General features: G+C 39.2%; 1 protein-coding gene across 3 annotated transcripts in view; it reads left to right on the forward strand.

The window, feature by feature from the left end:
- ADAMTSL1 (ADAMTS like 1) overlaps nucleotides 1-15,466 on the forward strand; it is a 382,509-nt gene that overhangs the window by 316,402 nt on the left and 50,641 nt on the right. For all 3 annotated transcript variants that reach the window (XM_015849101.2, XM_015849102.2, XM_015849103.2), the window contains one exon: nucleotides 11,734-11,944. In XM_015849101.2, the coding sequence (XP_015704587.1) occupies nucleotides 11,734-11,944 (211 nt within the window). The remainder of the gene's footprint in view (nucleotides 1-11,733; nucleotides 11,945-15,466) is intronic.

A 15,466-nucleotide genomic window follows, 5' to 3' on the forward strand; every position in this document is an offset into this window, starting at 1 on the left:
CTAGAGAGTCCAGGGGAGGGCTGGAAAGATGAGAAACTCTAATGAGCATCTCCCTTATGAGGAAAGGCTGAGAGTCCCTGGACACTTTGGCCTGCAGAAGAGAAGCCTGAGAGGGAATCTTATCAACACTTAGAAAGATCTGAAGAGTGGATGTTATGACAGTGGGCTCAGGATCCTTTTGGTGGTGCCCAGCGGCAGGATAAGGTGCAACTGACACAAGCTGAAACATATGAAGTTCCATTTCAGCTTTTATTGTGAGGCTGACAGAGCACTTGAACAAGCTGTCCAGAGAGGCTGTGTAATCTTCTCTGGAGATATTCAAAACCTCCCTGGATGCTTTCCTGCATGATGTACTGTAGGGAACCTGCTTGAGTATTAAGATCAAAAGATATTAATCATCTCAAGATGTCCCTTCCAACCCATATGGTTCTGTGATTCTGTGAAGTGTGGCTAAGCTGACTTATTCTGCATTGTCCCCAACTACTTTTCTATCTTTGCCATTCACAGCTTTGGGAAAGCTTTGAACCATTAACTGAGAGGTGAACAGCAATGAATATAGTTTCTACCCAGTCTATCCACAGATTTGTATCATTTTAAATATATTGGAAAGAGGTCTTATTTTTATTTACTGTAATTACACTCTTAGAGCTCCTAATCTAAACAAAGCTGTTCTGGTACGTTAGATAATTTTAGTTCTCTTCCCACAAGGAAGCAAACTGTACAGACTAAAGCCAGTATTTCCCCCATGATCTGAGAAACAGTTTCGCAAAGATTAGGAGATAAGTGTTTTGAGTTGTCATTCCATAAGCTCTGGATTCTACACACTTATCTATGTTGTTATAACAATTTGAATGGGGATACAGTGTTTTACTACAAATTTGCTTTTATTTGTTATTTTATTTATTTTATTTTATTTTATTATTTATTTTTATTTTATTTTAACATTTCTGACAACATTTTTTACTGGCATAATTTTTAACTTTTCCTTTCATGTATTTTTTGAATCAGATTCAGATCTTGGTAGATGCCCCTATGAATCTGAAGTCTTTTACGTTGGCTCCTTTGGTTATTAACATGGGTGTCAAATGAATTTAGAACTTCCTCACTATATGTGAGGAACTCGGTCTTCTACTGCAAAAGAGTGATTAAATTACTAAGTAGACTATCAGTGACAGTGTCAGGATATCAAAGTGGAAATTAAAGAAAAAAAAATGGGGTCTGGATGTGCCTTCAAGACAAAATGCTTGCACCCTCTATCAGTATACTGCAAAAAGAAAACAGAAGACAACTGAAATATAAGCAGGCACTGGGAGTTTCTTGAGTTTAGACATAATACCATAAACATATACATTCAGCTGTTTTCCTCTCTCCCTATTAAAAAAAAAAAAAAAAAAAAAAAAAGAAAAAGAAAGAAAAAAGAAAATTGAGAAAAATCTTGTATGAATGATTTTGAAAGACAGCCTATTTGTACCTTATGCACTGGTGGAATAGTTCATGAAGAGTTCATCCTAACAAAAATATTATCCCTGTAATACCGCCAGATGGGTCAGCAAGAAGCTCATGTTATCTGCTGTCTCTGTGGCAGGACTGTTTGCAAGACACGGACTTGCAAGAATTCCTTAAGCCTAATGACTGTTGTCTGAACACTGCTTCATTCATGAAGATGCTTTCTCTGTCCATTCAGGTCAGCAACATCTTCCTTTCTTCTTTCCACACGTTAGGAAAAGCATCCTTGGATTCAAGGAGGGTATTTTTACTGAGTAGAACAAAATCACATGCTCATGAATATTGAACTTACAGGTCAGCAAGTCGGGTTTCTTGTATAGAACTTCTGTGCCACTTACTTTTCCAAGAGTCTGAAGAGTGCTTAATTTCAGACAGTTCACATTACAAATAATCAGTTCATTGCTTGTCTTTCCCACCTGCTGAGCTTTTTCTTTCTTTGTCTGCTGGTGTCTGCAAGAAATTGATTTCTTCTTCAAAAGATGTTGTTTTGTAACGTTTCCCATATGGCACAAACATAGGCCTAGAAAATTTTGGTGTACAATTCAGAGTCTGTCATGGAGAACAGAGCCACGGAACCTTGGACACAAAGCAACTCTGGCCTGGGCAGCAGAGTATTAACTTCTCCTGCTGCTTCTTCACAGTAGAAGCACGCGAGAGTGCTCTGCATACTGAGGGTATGACTTATTGATGAAAATGCCTATTATTTTGCGTTGCTTTGGTGAAGGGCAAGAGATATTCTATCGCACTCCACTGTGGTTCCGAAAACATACGTTCCTTCCTGCACTACTTATTCATAGTCTGCCATTATGAGTGCAATTTATGTGTGCAATTTCTATCCCATTCCTCAGATCTTCCTGTGTTACTTCTTAACCAGACTTCCCCCTTTTTATTATATACTCTGCTCTACAACTGTTTCCTGTCTTCATTTTTGAAAGGGGTTACAGAGGACAGTTCTGATGTATTTCACATAAAACACTGAACAACCTTCTTGTAAGAAGTCACTGCTTTGAGCATGAGCCCAAATCTAAACATGAGCCAAAAACCAACTCATTTGTCTATCAAGCCTAATCTGGTCTATGTAGCCATATCAAAGATGGCCATTGCTGTCATTTATCTCAGTGTTTCAATTACCACACAAAGTAAAATTCTCTTGTGAGATACTTTTCTGTAGTCAGTATGTCTGCTAATCTCTCAAAATAGTTCTCTGCCAAACGAATTCACTTACTTGAAGTTATCTTTCGTGTTCCTCTGTGGTTCACACATTCTGTGTCTGCAGTAGTCCCTCTAAAGTCCCACGGGACAACTTCCTACTGTTCAGCCTCCCACAGTACAGCCTCCCACTGCTCAGAGTGTTGGCACAGAACCACAAACCTTCTTTTCTGACCTGATCTACTGGCAGACAGTCTCTCCTTCAGCTCAAGAGGTAGCAAGAGTTGTTTACTGTTAAGGGTCATGTATATATATATAACTAGAAGTATGTTAGAAAATTACTAAAGCAACTAAAATTGCCATTTGCAGTATTGTTGCATACTCCATTTACACACTGTTCTTCATTGACCTCTGAGTTCTTCCTTTCTTTCCCTCCATTTGGCTCTGTTCTACAAATATTGGCTCCCAGCCAATTTCAGCTATAATGAGCTGCAATATTCATTGATACAGATAAGTCTGCAGAGTGAATGCAGGCCACTTTTGTCATCTCCCAGAGCACTTTCATTGGGCCTTTGATTTGCTTATGTGTGTTGGCTGCATGGGCTTCTCTTCTAATGGATTACTTTCACTTGCAAGTGAAAAGTGCCTCTCTCTTGAAGAAAAGCATCTTTCTCTTCCCTGTGCACAGTGATCCCCTGAATCTTTCTCTGTCTGTTGCACAGAACAGTTCTAATCCCTCATTGCATTAGAAATACTGAAAATAAAACTGTAAGATTTTGTCAGGCTAGTCCTGGACAACAACTGTCAGTTATTTACAGAAGGCGTTGTTAAGTGCTGGAAAAGGCTCCCCAGGGAGGTGGTTGAGTCACCATCCCTGGATGTGTTTAAAAACCATTTGGATGTGGTGCTCAGGGACGTGATTTAGTGGGTGATTGTTAGTTAGGCTAGTATGGCTAGGTTGCAGTTGGACTTGATGATCTTAAAGGTCTTTTCCAACTTGAGCAATTCTATAATTCTGTGGCTCTATTTTTCTGTTGCTGCTTCTAATTAAAAAATACTGTGCCTTTTTCTTTTTATTTCCTTTAGTTATTTATTAATTGAATCAAATATTTTCTTTTTCAAATAGTTAAATCTCACTTTTCCTCTGAGATATGTGCATAATTTGCGTGCATTTGTGATGTTCCCTCTAATTATAGACTTACTCATGGAAGTGAGAAAATTACTTCTTAGAAGCACAGATACATGTTTTAATGTCCAGGTGGAGGTTTTTGATCTCACACTTCACTTCAAAGGAGGAGTCTGATTTTACAGTAAGTGATTTAACAGCTGAATGAAAAATAATCTATAGTTAAATTCTTACCTTTTAGACCCATTTCTTTGAAACTAGAATGACTATAAAGCCAGGAACTGACCTTGAAGTCCTCATCACAGTCCTATAGCCTCATAGGAAACAATGCTTCCCATCCAAGATTAACACTAACTCTCTCTGATGCCTAAAGTTTAAGTTCATTTTTAGATGGTATTTAAGATCTGACACTGAGGATACTTACTTAACCCCCCAAAAAAATCTACTAAGGGAGTCTCAAGAAATCTTTTCACACTTCCGTATGGAAGCTGTACCAAAATCAGAGAAGAATTAGACTAGAAGAATTAGCTCCAATTAGACTTCTTGCTGTGCTGGGTCCAATGTAGGATGCACAAGTTGAGATGTGACAAGAAGAAGCCATTATTGATGTGGTTTGTGATTGAATTAGTCTGTTGCATGTGCATACACAGCTGCCACCCTGTCCATGTACTCTGAGGAACACCTGTTTTCAGGCAGGTACTGGAAGTTCAGTAAGCACAAACCTCTTTCCACAGAGGTGAATAATTAGTTGGAAAGGGGAAGGGGAAGGCAAGGGCACACTTTTGTATCACTTTCATATCACATACCCATCATATAACCACTTTCATATCATATAACCATGTAAAAATGAAAATAATTCCATTTTGTGAAATCGTTGTATGGAAGGATATTTACTTTTCCTGTGCAGCATTCAATTTTCTTGGCATTTCTTAAAGGGATTTCTTAAAGTATTTTTAAGACTTTGCAAATCTGAAGCCGAGACACAGAATCACAGATTGTAGCGGTTTGAAAGGACCTCAGGAGGGCATCTGGTCCAGCCCCCTGCTCAAGCAGGTTCCCTACAGTATGTCATGCAGGAAAGCATCCAGGGAGGTTTTGAATATCTCCAGAGAAGATTACACAGCCTCTCTGGACAGCTTGTTCAAGTGCTCTGTCAACCTCACAATAAAAGCTGAAATGGAACTTCGTATGTTTCAGCTTGTGTCAGTTGCCCCTTATCCTCCTGCCATTGGACACCACCAAAAGGATCCTGAGCCCACTGTCATAACATCCACTCTTCAGATCTTTCTAAGTGTTGATAAGATTCCCTCTCAGGCTCCTCTTCTGCAGGCCAAAGTGTCCAGGGACTCTCAGCCTTTCCTCATAAGGGAGATGCTCATTAGAGTTTCTCATCTTTCCAGCCCTCCTCTGGATTCTCTAGGAGACTACTGTTTTCCTTGCACTGAGGAGAACAGAACAGGACCTGGTACTCTGGATGTGACCTCACCATGGCAGAGTAGATGGGGAGAATGATCTCCCTCGTCTTGCTTGCCACGCTTTTTTTAATGCACCCCAGGATAACACTGGCCTTCTTGGCCACAAGGCCACTGCTGGCTCATGGCCAACCTGTTGCTCATCAGAACACACAGGTCCTTCTTTGCAGAGCTCCTTTCTAGCAGGTCTACCCCTAACCTGTACTGACACAGGCAGTTATTTCTCCTCAGGTGTAGGACTGTACACTTGCCCTTGTCAAACCTCATTAATTTTCTCCCTGCCCAACTCTCAAGCCTGTCCAGGCCTTGTTGAGTGACAATGCAGCCTGCTGGTGTTTCAGACTTTCCTCCCAGCTTTGTATTATCAGCAAACCCGCTGGAGATATATTTAATCTAGTTAATTGATAAATGATGTGAATGAGACAAGTCCCAATACCAATTCCTGGAAATACCACTTGCTGCAGGCCTCCTCTAAACTGTTGATCACAACACTCTGAGCTTTGCCAGTCACCCAGTTCTCAGTCCACCTTACAGTCCACTCATCTATCCCACATATCTCAAGGTAACCTGTAAGAGTGATTTGGGAAGCAGTTTCAAAAGCCTTGCTGAAGTCAAGGTACAGAATGTCATCTGCTCTTTCCTCATCTACCCAACAACATCCTAGAGGTCAATTCCAGATTGGTCAAGCATGATTCCCTCTTTGTGAATTCATTTTCACCACTGATATCCTTCTTCTCTGCCTGGAAGAATAATATAATCCAGCCCAGCATTTGAGTGTTCTTGTTGTGCTCTAAGAGGCTATTCACAGTCTCACAGGCTAGTCTATATTCAGGAGTTCTCATTTCAGTCACCTCTGGAGTCCAGTGAAGAATAGGAACTGGGTACTGCTATCTTGACTCCTCAGTTCTTCATCTAAACTTCTTGGCCACAGTATGACTTTGGTATTTTTTGTTCTGTCACAAGAAAAAAGAACAAAAGGTTTATTTCTAATAATAAGTAATTGTATAAAACCATTTAGAAGTTCATGCTCATGTTCAGTGTTAGAGGCTTTTTTATTTTCCTTTTAAACAGGTTGACACTGGGTTCAAGTCTCCGGATTGTTGAATATGTGAGCCGTCACAAAACTTGAAACTCATTAAAGTGTAACAAGATAAAGTTCACTTTATTATTTTCAGGCAAGATTTCTGTTAAATATGTCAAGAGGACTTCCTTTATTAGAAAACAGCATGATTAAGCTGTTTTATTTTAAAGCATCTGTAACATTTTTAGACTTGTACTGATAATACACAATAATTGGGTTGTGATATAAATCAAGATTTTCAGATTACTGGCCTTTTTCTGGTTGCTTTTTTTTTTTTTCTTTCAAATTGGAGCTACATAATTTTTCTCTTCCTTTTATCTGAGGGATCTGCAAATATTCACATTGTAAAAGACACTGAGGTTAATTGTATAAAGTATGTTTACCCGAAATTAAACCTATACATATCCACTCTCTAGTCAAGCCTGATTCATTCAGTGAAAAAATTAGTTACTTTTTGATGTCTACAAATAAGAATTTTAATTGGTAAAAACAATTAATGATACATTGCGGGTTATTTATCTAATTCAATATATGAATTCACTGTTAGATTTCCTGACAGGTTGTTTTCCCAAAAGATCACCATTATTAGTTTACTGCTGTTAGTTTGTAGTTCCTGGAAGTGCAGAAAATGTAGTGCTCAGGTTACTTTGGCTTTTCTTTAGCTTTTCTTGAGTCTTAGACTAACCCATAACATTGTGCATAAAAAATACCTAAAGGGAAACCATTGACTTGAACTAATTAGTTAAACTCTCTTCACTTTTATTATAATTTCCATATAATTCACCAACTCTTTCAAAAAAAAAAAAAAAAACCTACTCATAGATCACAGTAGTCTGCTGGAAGTAGGAGACTGTTCATCTGGAAAGTAAAAAATTTCTATAATTAGTGTTTTGTTTTTGTGATGATACCTGAAATAAGCTGTGTTTTAAGATCATCTTCTGCTTACTACACATTTCCAGAGGAAATGGGTTTTTTATTGATGGTTATTTAAAATGGATACTAGTATGTCCTTCCTAGGAAGCCCATCACTGATGTACACACCTGTTTCAAGACATCTGGCCCAATGTATTGTTTTGGACAGACCCAATAGAGGTGCACACCAGTGCACAGAAGACTGTAGTAGACATTAAGATCAAAGGCAACCTGAGCTGCAATGACCATGCCCTGGTTGAGTTAGTGATGTCAAGGAACATGGGCCAGGCAAAGAGTGGAGTAAAAGCTCTGAACCTCAGGAGAGCAAACTCCAGGCTATTTAAGGAACTGATGAATGAGATCTCCCGGGAAGCTGTCCTTAGTGTCAGAGGAGTGGAGAAAAGCTGGCTTCTCAGGATGCCTTTCTGAGAATGCGAGAGCTCTCTATCCCTCAGAATAAGAAAGCAGAGAGAGGAGGAGGCAGGAGACCGGCATGACTTGGTAAGGACCGTTGGTCAGGCAGTGGTAATAAGGACTTAACATCTTTATCATTGATGTCAATGATAGGATTTAGTGTACCCTCAGCAAGTTTGCTGATGACACCAACCTGTGTGGTGCAGTTGATATGCCAGAAGGAAGGGATGCCATCCAAAGAGATCTAGATAAACTCAAAAGGTGGTCCCATGTGAACTTAATGAGATTCAACAAAGTGAAGTGCAAGGTTTTGCCCTTGGGTCAGAGTATTCTCGGATATGTATATAGTCTGGAAGAGGGAGTTGAGTGTAGCCCAGCTGAGAAGTATTTAGGGGTCCTGGTAGATGAAAAACTTAATGTCAGTGTGCATTTGCAGCCCAAAAGGCCAACAGTATCCTGGGTTCCATCAGAAGACGGGTGGCCATCAGGATGAGGGAAATTAGTATCCTGCTGTACTCTGCCCTTGTGAGGCCATATCTGGAGTACTGCTCCACATTTGGGGCCTCCAACACAGGAAAGATGCTGAGCTTTTGGAGAGGGTCCAGAGGAAGTCCATAAAGATCAGAGGGCTGGAGCTTATCTCCTGTGAAGTCAGGCTGAATTAGCTGAGCTTGTTCAGTCTGGAGAAGTCTAAGGGACACATCATGATGGCTTTCCAGTGTTGAAAAGGAGATTATTAAACAGGAGAAAAATCAACTTTTTGCACAGATGTATAGTGATGGGACAAGACAGAATGGCTTTAAAATAAAGAGAGGGGAGATTTAGATTAGATGCCAAAGGGAAGATTTTCACTGAAAACATGGTGAGGCACTGGCATAAGCTGCCCAGAGAGACTGTAGATGCCCCATCTCTGGAGGTGTTTAAGGCCAGGCTGAATGGGGCCCTGAGTAGCCTGATCTAGTACTTGATCTAGCAGTTGGCAACCCTGCCTGTACCAGGAGCTTGGAACATGCTGATCCTTGGGGCCCCTTCCAACCTAAGCCATTCTATGATTCTATGAATTTTGTCTGGGCTGTAAAATAGCAAGAATGAAGATTTTTCCTGAAGTCCATACCTTAACAACAACCACAGTCAGCTCACAGAGGTTCCAATTCCACTTGCATGAGCTTTTCTTGGCTTGGTCTTGGAACTACTTTATTCACCTTTTGAAATATAAGATTATATTTGATTTGAATTTTAATTCTGGCATTGTGAACTGCATGAAGGATATCATGTTGTTATTCTTTTTTGTATGCCATACCCACTTTTACACACAAAAAACTTCAAACCCACCAAAAACAAACAAAAAACAAATAACAGCAATGACAACAATGACTAGAACAGAAGAGCATGCAGACAACAAACATGTGGAATGAAAGATATATTATTTGAGCTCCCATTTCATTCCACTCTGCATCTCATAACACTCTACAAATAAAACTTACTACATAAAGACTGTATTTAAAAAAGGGTTGTTATCTCCTACCATAGATCTAAAACTACTTGTTCTAATATTGTCTTACCCAGTTTACAAAGTAGTGCAAATGCCTTTAGCTATTACAAAATAATCCTACAGCCCTGTGACTCTATTCTGCAAGGTCATCACTGATCTTCTCTGTATTTTTGTAGGACTGTGTAGTTCTGCCAACCACGTACAACACGAGTAGATTTGGTTATTTGAATATCTCTGTGTGACTTTGAACATCTCTGCTTTCCATTCTTTGCTTTGTATCTATGAAACCCCATAGAAGTCAAGGGTAAGACGGAATTTGACCTCATGTTTCCTGAGCACATCTAAGGACTCTCCTGTTAAGGGCAGCTGCAAGGAGTTGTGAATAAAATGATACAAATGATAGGGCAACAGGAGTTACCTGCAACAGAAAACTCAAACATGGAAAAATAAATAAATAAATAAATAAATACAATATTTTCTCTTTATTGAAGCAGAGCATTTCTTTCTAAAAGAGGAAACAAACACTTTCTTCTGCAGAAACTAGGATCCCCAAAGAGTGCATGCAGACTACTAGCCACTGGGATGTGAACTGCCAACAGAAACATTGTGCTCTTATACCAATAGCAAACAATGTGTTGCTGGAGGCAACATCTATTACCATCACTTGAATACATGAAACTTTGGCAACTACCCATGTATGAAAATAGATTCTGAAATAAGAATATGCCTTCTTTTCAGCACCTACTCAAGTATCTTAGTTTAGATTGTGCTGAAACTAAAGGGTAGCTGATATCCACATTAATTCTGACTGACAATTTTATGGGAAAATCTGGGAAGACCTCTCCCCCAAGATCATTCATATGGAGAACATATTCCAGAATTAGCCTAACTGGTTGCCAGATGTCACTCCTATTCCACTGCTAAATAGCTCCCAATATCAGACTTAAGTGGCCTTCAGCATCTTGCAGCCTGGAAAGTGGCCATGGAAACTTCTAGCTTGGTATGCAGGGTTTGTTCATTGTTAAAAAGGGTTAAACACTTCTTTGTACTAAAAACACAATAGTGCTGTCGCACTTAAGGAAGAAAGGGTAAATTTCTCTACCAAGGCTGTTGTTTGAGACCAAACTAGAGTGTCATTATTGCCTAATGCTAATGCTCAGAGCACATCCTGTCATACTATAAAAGCAGACAGTGTAATCAGCAGATGGAGCACAGAAGGGGAACAATGTGGCTTTTTAGTCCATTTGCATTACCATCTAGTAAGGAAGAAGTATTTCTTATCTACAAAGTTCTCCATTTGTTTAACTCTATAAAATAAAAAGAGATGTTAGAATAGTTATGTGACAGCAGGTGATTGGGTGCTTTTCCCTGAAGTATTTACTAACATGATGTATCTGAAACATGCTGAGCCAGTCACAACGACTTCTGGCTGTAGACTGTCAAGAGTTTTTCCCCTTAGCTCCTTCAGAGATTCTGCTTCATGTTACTGACATGTTTCATAACTTTTGTTCATTGTCTGTCCCTATCCTGCTTGGAGCCTGAGGGTGTCTTTCATCATAATCACTCTTCTTAGTTTCTGCCTGGTTTTACTTTCTTCAAGGGCATATTCACTGAGCCTTCCTTGTCCTGAATGTTCAATTTACTCCCCCAGCAGTTTCAGTGACATCATGCAGGAAGGGAAGCTATTCTTCAGGATTAGAGAAAGTGTCAGTATCTGTCTTTTGTACTTTCATTTTGGATGTGGGAGTATGCCTGTGTCAGTCTAGTGTTTTGTCTAAAGTTGATGGGAAGACTATTCTCTTTTTTGTTCACTCTGAATATAGGATTTCTTTGTGTAGGTGTTCTGTATGCCTCTGAATTGCCTTCTAGTAGAGTACAAAAGAGAAACCTGACACTTTAAGCAATTTTCTATGTATCAATGATAGAATTAGTGGGTATTTTCAGTACAGCTCAGAAACTAGAAATCCAGCTTTAATGTGATGAACATTGAAATTCAGCCACCAACAACTCTGTTGATGCAGGATTTATGCAGCTAGGACAGAAAGGTTGACTCAGTAACAGCTTTTTTGTCAGAAATTTAAGGTCTTGCTGCTATTCTGATCTCTTGAGGCCTTAGCACTCCTTACCTCCACAACAAGGGAAAGTCTGTCAGGAACCTCACATCTAGATTTTCTGGAAGAAATTCCTGCTGAGGAATTCGCCAGACCTCTGATAAATGTTGCTACTAGCTTTTTTGGCTTTTGGTTAAAGGCAGAAAAGAAACATCTAATCATGTCCATTCAGTCTTGAAATACATTAGCTAGACTGTGGCTCATCAAAAACTTTTAATTTAGGACACAAAACTAATCTCACAGTATTACAGACCTAAAGTCCAAGAGCTTTTGACAAAACCAACAGTGCAGGGGAACAGCTAATACTCTTCTTAACCTCATCCAGCAGCTACCATAAGGTTCACCTTGGTCAGGGAAGGAGGAATCTCTTTTGTTTACTGCTTCTTCACTCCATCTGCTATTATAAAAAGAGAAAGATTGAGGTTACATTATTTTATGCTGAAGTTTTTTCTCTTGTGACCCCTTCACAGATGGGAAATTGGGAAATGGAACACCTGCAGTCTTACGTGTGGGGTCGGATTGCAGACACGGGACGTCTTCTGTTCTCACCTACTATCAAGAGAAAGTAATGAGACTGTGATCTTAGCAGATGAATTGTGCCATAAACCTAAGCCATCACTTGTACAAGCCTGTAATCGCTTTGACTGCCCACCCTCCTGGTATACTACAGAATGGCAAGAGGTAAGAATGTATGAGTTAATCTCATTAATTACAGTTGAAAGTAGGCATTGAGTGCATTATCAGTGAGTTGTTTTGCATTAGCCTATCAAGAAAATTCATTTACTGAACTGATGAACTATTTAAAAAATTAGGAGTGTGTCTTTCTGCTTTTTAGTGAAAACCGAATCAAGGTTTTAATTGGCAAATAATGACTGTTGCTACTTCTAAAGCAAAATTAACTGATGACATTTGATAGCTGACAATAGATTCCAGATGTGATTCTGTGACTGATGGTCAGCTGGATTTAATTGATTGACTGATGATCTGTGATTGATGGTCAGCTGGATTTGGATTAGTAATGCCAGGATTACTAAGAATACAAAGCCACAGGGATCAGGGAGGAGAAGATCTCTAGAACATGCTTAGTATTTCTTCTCATATAATTTATTTTAGTGCAAGAATGTCTCGTCATTCTTCAAAGTCACAAACAAGCATTGAGTACTTCACTTTATGAAATTCACTCTTTATTACACTGTTAGTGAAAATTCCTATCTACACAATGGATGTGCACAAGGCTCTTCATTAAGCACCCTGAAATGAGTTTGTTTGCTGCCACTTGGTTGCAAAAGAAAACACTTAAGCTATTCAAAAGACCTAAAGGTGCTTATGTTGGATGTAATACTTCATAGGAAGAAATTACTCTGTCTTGCTGATGAGAAGCAGGGGGAAACTCACTGTACAGAGGAGGTGCAAGCAAAAGGCTTATTTAAACCTCCAGTTCTGCTGCTGTAAAGATTCATTCCCTGCTATCTGAAAACCATGAGCACTTGGCACTCTACTTACATGTGACTCCCAGTCTCCATCTATAAAATCTACCCTTGACTTAGCAGCCAGGGAGATGTTAATGTAATAACCTAATGAAGCTGTTAAATCTGTGAAAGTGTATTTCACAGGAGACCTCTGGATTTGGGCAGCCATCCCAGCAACCAGAATTTATGCCAGCCTGATGTTCTGTCAAAGCCAGACAACTAGCCTATGGTGTTAGTCCATTGTTTAAAACAATTGAGCAATATTTCATGCTTTATTGTTAATTTGTCTACCAATATTCATGTACATATACTTGGTTAGTTGTATTATTAAGTATTTCTAGGCTGTACTCACAAATAATGCTGTATTTGTAAGTAGCGAGTAGCTTTCTACTAACACATAACAAAATAAAGATATAAGGTGTGCCTGTGTTCATTAAAAAGCCTATAGTTGGACACAGTCCTTAGAGAAAACAATTTTCTGCAAGTTTATTTGAACAGTTAGAAGAAACATTCATTATAGTATACTGAAAAATTGATGCTGTGCTAAAAATGGCCGTTGGCTATAGGCCAGCCTGGAACATACTAAAATAGTTTCTGTGAGGAATATTTCAAGATAGACTTTTTTTCAGGATTTGAATGTCTTCCTCAGCCATGTAAACATACACATGTCTGCCTGTCTAAAGTAAAGTTTCAGGCTTATTTTATATTTTCTCAGGGACTCTCAAATAACCAGCCTTTTTGCAGGAGATATAGCAGATCTTAGGGAGGATGGAACCCAATTAAATATAAAGGCTTTAACAAACATATCAATCAGGAATTAAATTAGGCAGTTCAGCTTGCACTTCATGTGTTAAATGCTGTATTCTCTGGACTGGTTGGAGACAAAGGATCTGTGCTGCAATCACTGCTGTGACTTAATGAAGGGCATGTTATAACTCCTCTGCAGTTTCTTCCACAGGATGCTCTGCTCTTTAGATAGCACCTCACCATATGGGCACTGAATATGTCTTGTGATTAACTTTCATTAGGAGAAAATGGCATAAACAGTGCAATTCTGTTAGTCATCTGCCTCTGACTAGAAGAATATAGTGCAAGAAAAAACAGATATCCATCAAAATGAATTTCCATCCTCTCATTTACTTAAAGGCCTTCTGTGCACCACCACTCTCTGTACTGTAATTTCCACCCTGTAGAAAGGCCAGGCCTGGCAGTTCTGTCAGACAGGTTTCTCATGGATGGCCTTCATTCATGAAAACCTGCATCATCAGGACAGTGCATTGTACTGCATGATTATTACAACCACTTAACTCCTGGGACATGCAAGAGATGATCTGGATGAGATGTTGGTAGCCAAGACTTGGTCTGGAGGCAAACTCTGGTTGTGCAGCAGGGCTACCAAGCCAGGAGGCTACTGGAGAGGCCTGCAAACCTTGTACCTGCAGATCTTGCACAGAACTCCCAGTTGAGAGTTGTGCAGGAAGGTGCTTTCTCACAATGAGAAAGGTCCTATGAAGCTTCACAGGCAATAGAAAGCAACATCTGTTCTCCTCATGGCACAGATTGAAGACATTTCTTTGGTCTCATCTATGGAGTTCTTCCTTCTTTTCCAAGCACTCTCTCAAAATAGATTTTAAGCAAACAAATCAACAGGAGATTAAAACTGCAATACACAGCCTTTTCTCTTCTAGGGCTCATAATGCTTGTTAAGGAAAGATCCTCTGAATTAAATGCCTTTCAAAGCCCTAGTGTTTCTGGCAGATAAACACAGGATAATTATCAATGTAGTAACATTCCAAGTGATTTTTAAAATATCTCTTTGCAGATCCAAGTCTATGTATTTTTAAACAGTTTTATTTCTCAGCTAAATGCATTAGGATGTTTATCTTGTTTTCAGTAGTGTGTTGCTGTAGGAAAGTGGATATGAGCTTTCATTTTTACAAGCCTTTGGAAATACCTGTTCTTCAGACCTCAAATGGGAGATATCCATTAATAAGCCTTTGTCTTTCTTTATTTTACTACTATGTGCCAGAGTCTCAGTCTTGGTGTTCTTTCTGTCTTGCTCAGTGCTATCTTCACTCCAGAGATAATCAGAATAGCTGGACAACAAAGTTAGCATGGGAAAGCTCTTATCTTTTTCAGATATTTTCCTAGCTATTTTTCTCCAAATTGTAAAATGTCCTTTTTAAATATACTAGTAATAGTACTTACAAACCAGCTGAGAGAAATGCATATTTTCCCTGTGTAGAAGCTTTATCTTGCTATAGAATCATAGAATAAAATTGATTTTTGAGAGTAAAGCCATAGCTTGTGCTGTCTTAGTCCCATCACCTTGAGCAGAGGGCAGTGTGAAATTAAACAGCTCACTCATCACCTCTGTGTGTAAGAAGGACTGGCAATAACATTACACCCTTTCAAAGATTCAGCCATTGCCAAAGGCACCTGGAAAGGAGACCATTTTCACTTGCTCCTAAACACTGAAATGGGTGTCTTTGCCTAAATTCTGTGAAGTATATGAATGTGAGAAGATGGCAGGCTTTTCCTCTCTACTTTTAGTGGTAACCATCAGTCCCTTCCATTAATTTTAACTTTTGCAGACTGTTATATGAGCAGAATAGATCACAGCAATGATTGTTCTTGGAGAAGTCAAGGCTACAATTCCATTAGTAGTTTAGAATGAAATGTGTCAGCACTTCTACCAAAGGAGACCATATCTGCTGTGGAGAGCTCTTTTTTG

The sequence above is a fragment of the Coturnix japonica genome, chromosome Z (genome assembly GCF_001577835.2).
Source record: "Coturnix japonica isolate 7356 chromosome Z, Coturnix japonica 2.1, whole genome shotgun sequence".
In the NCBI taxonomy this organism is placed as follows: Eukaryota; Metazoa; Chordata; class Aves; order Galliformes; family Phasianidae; genus Coturnix; species Coturnix japonica.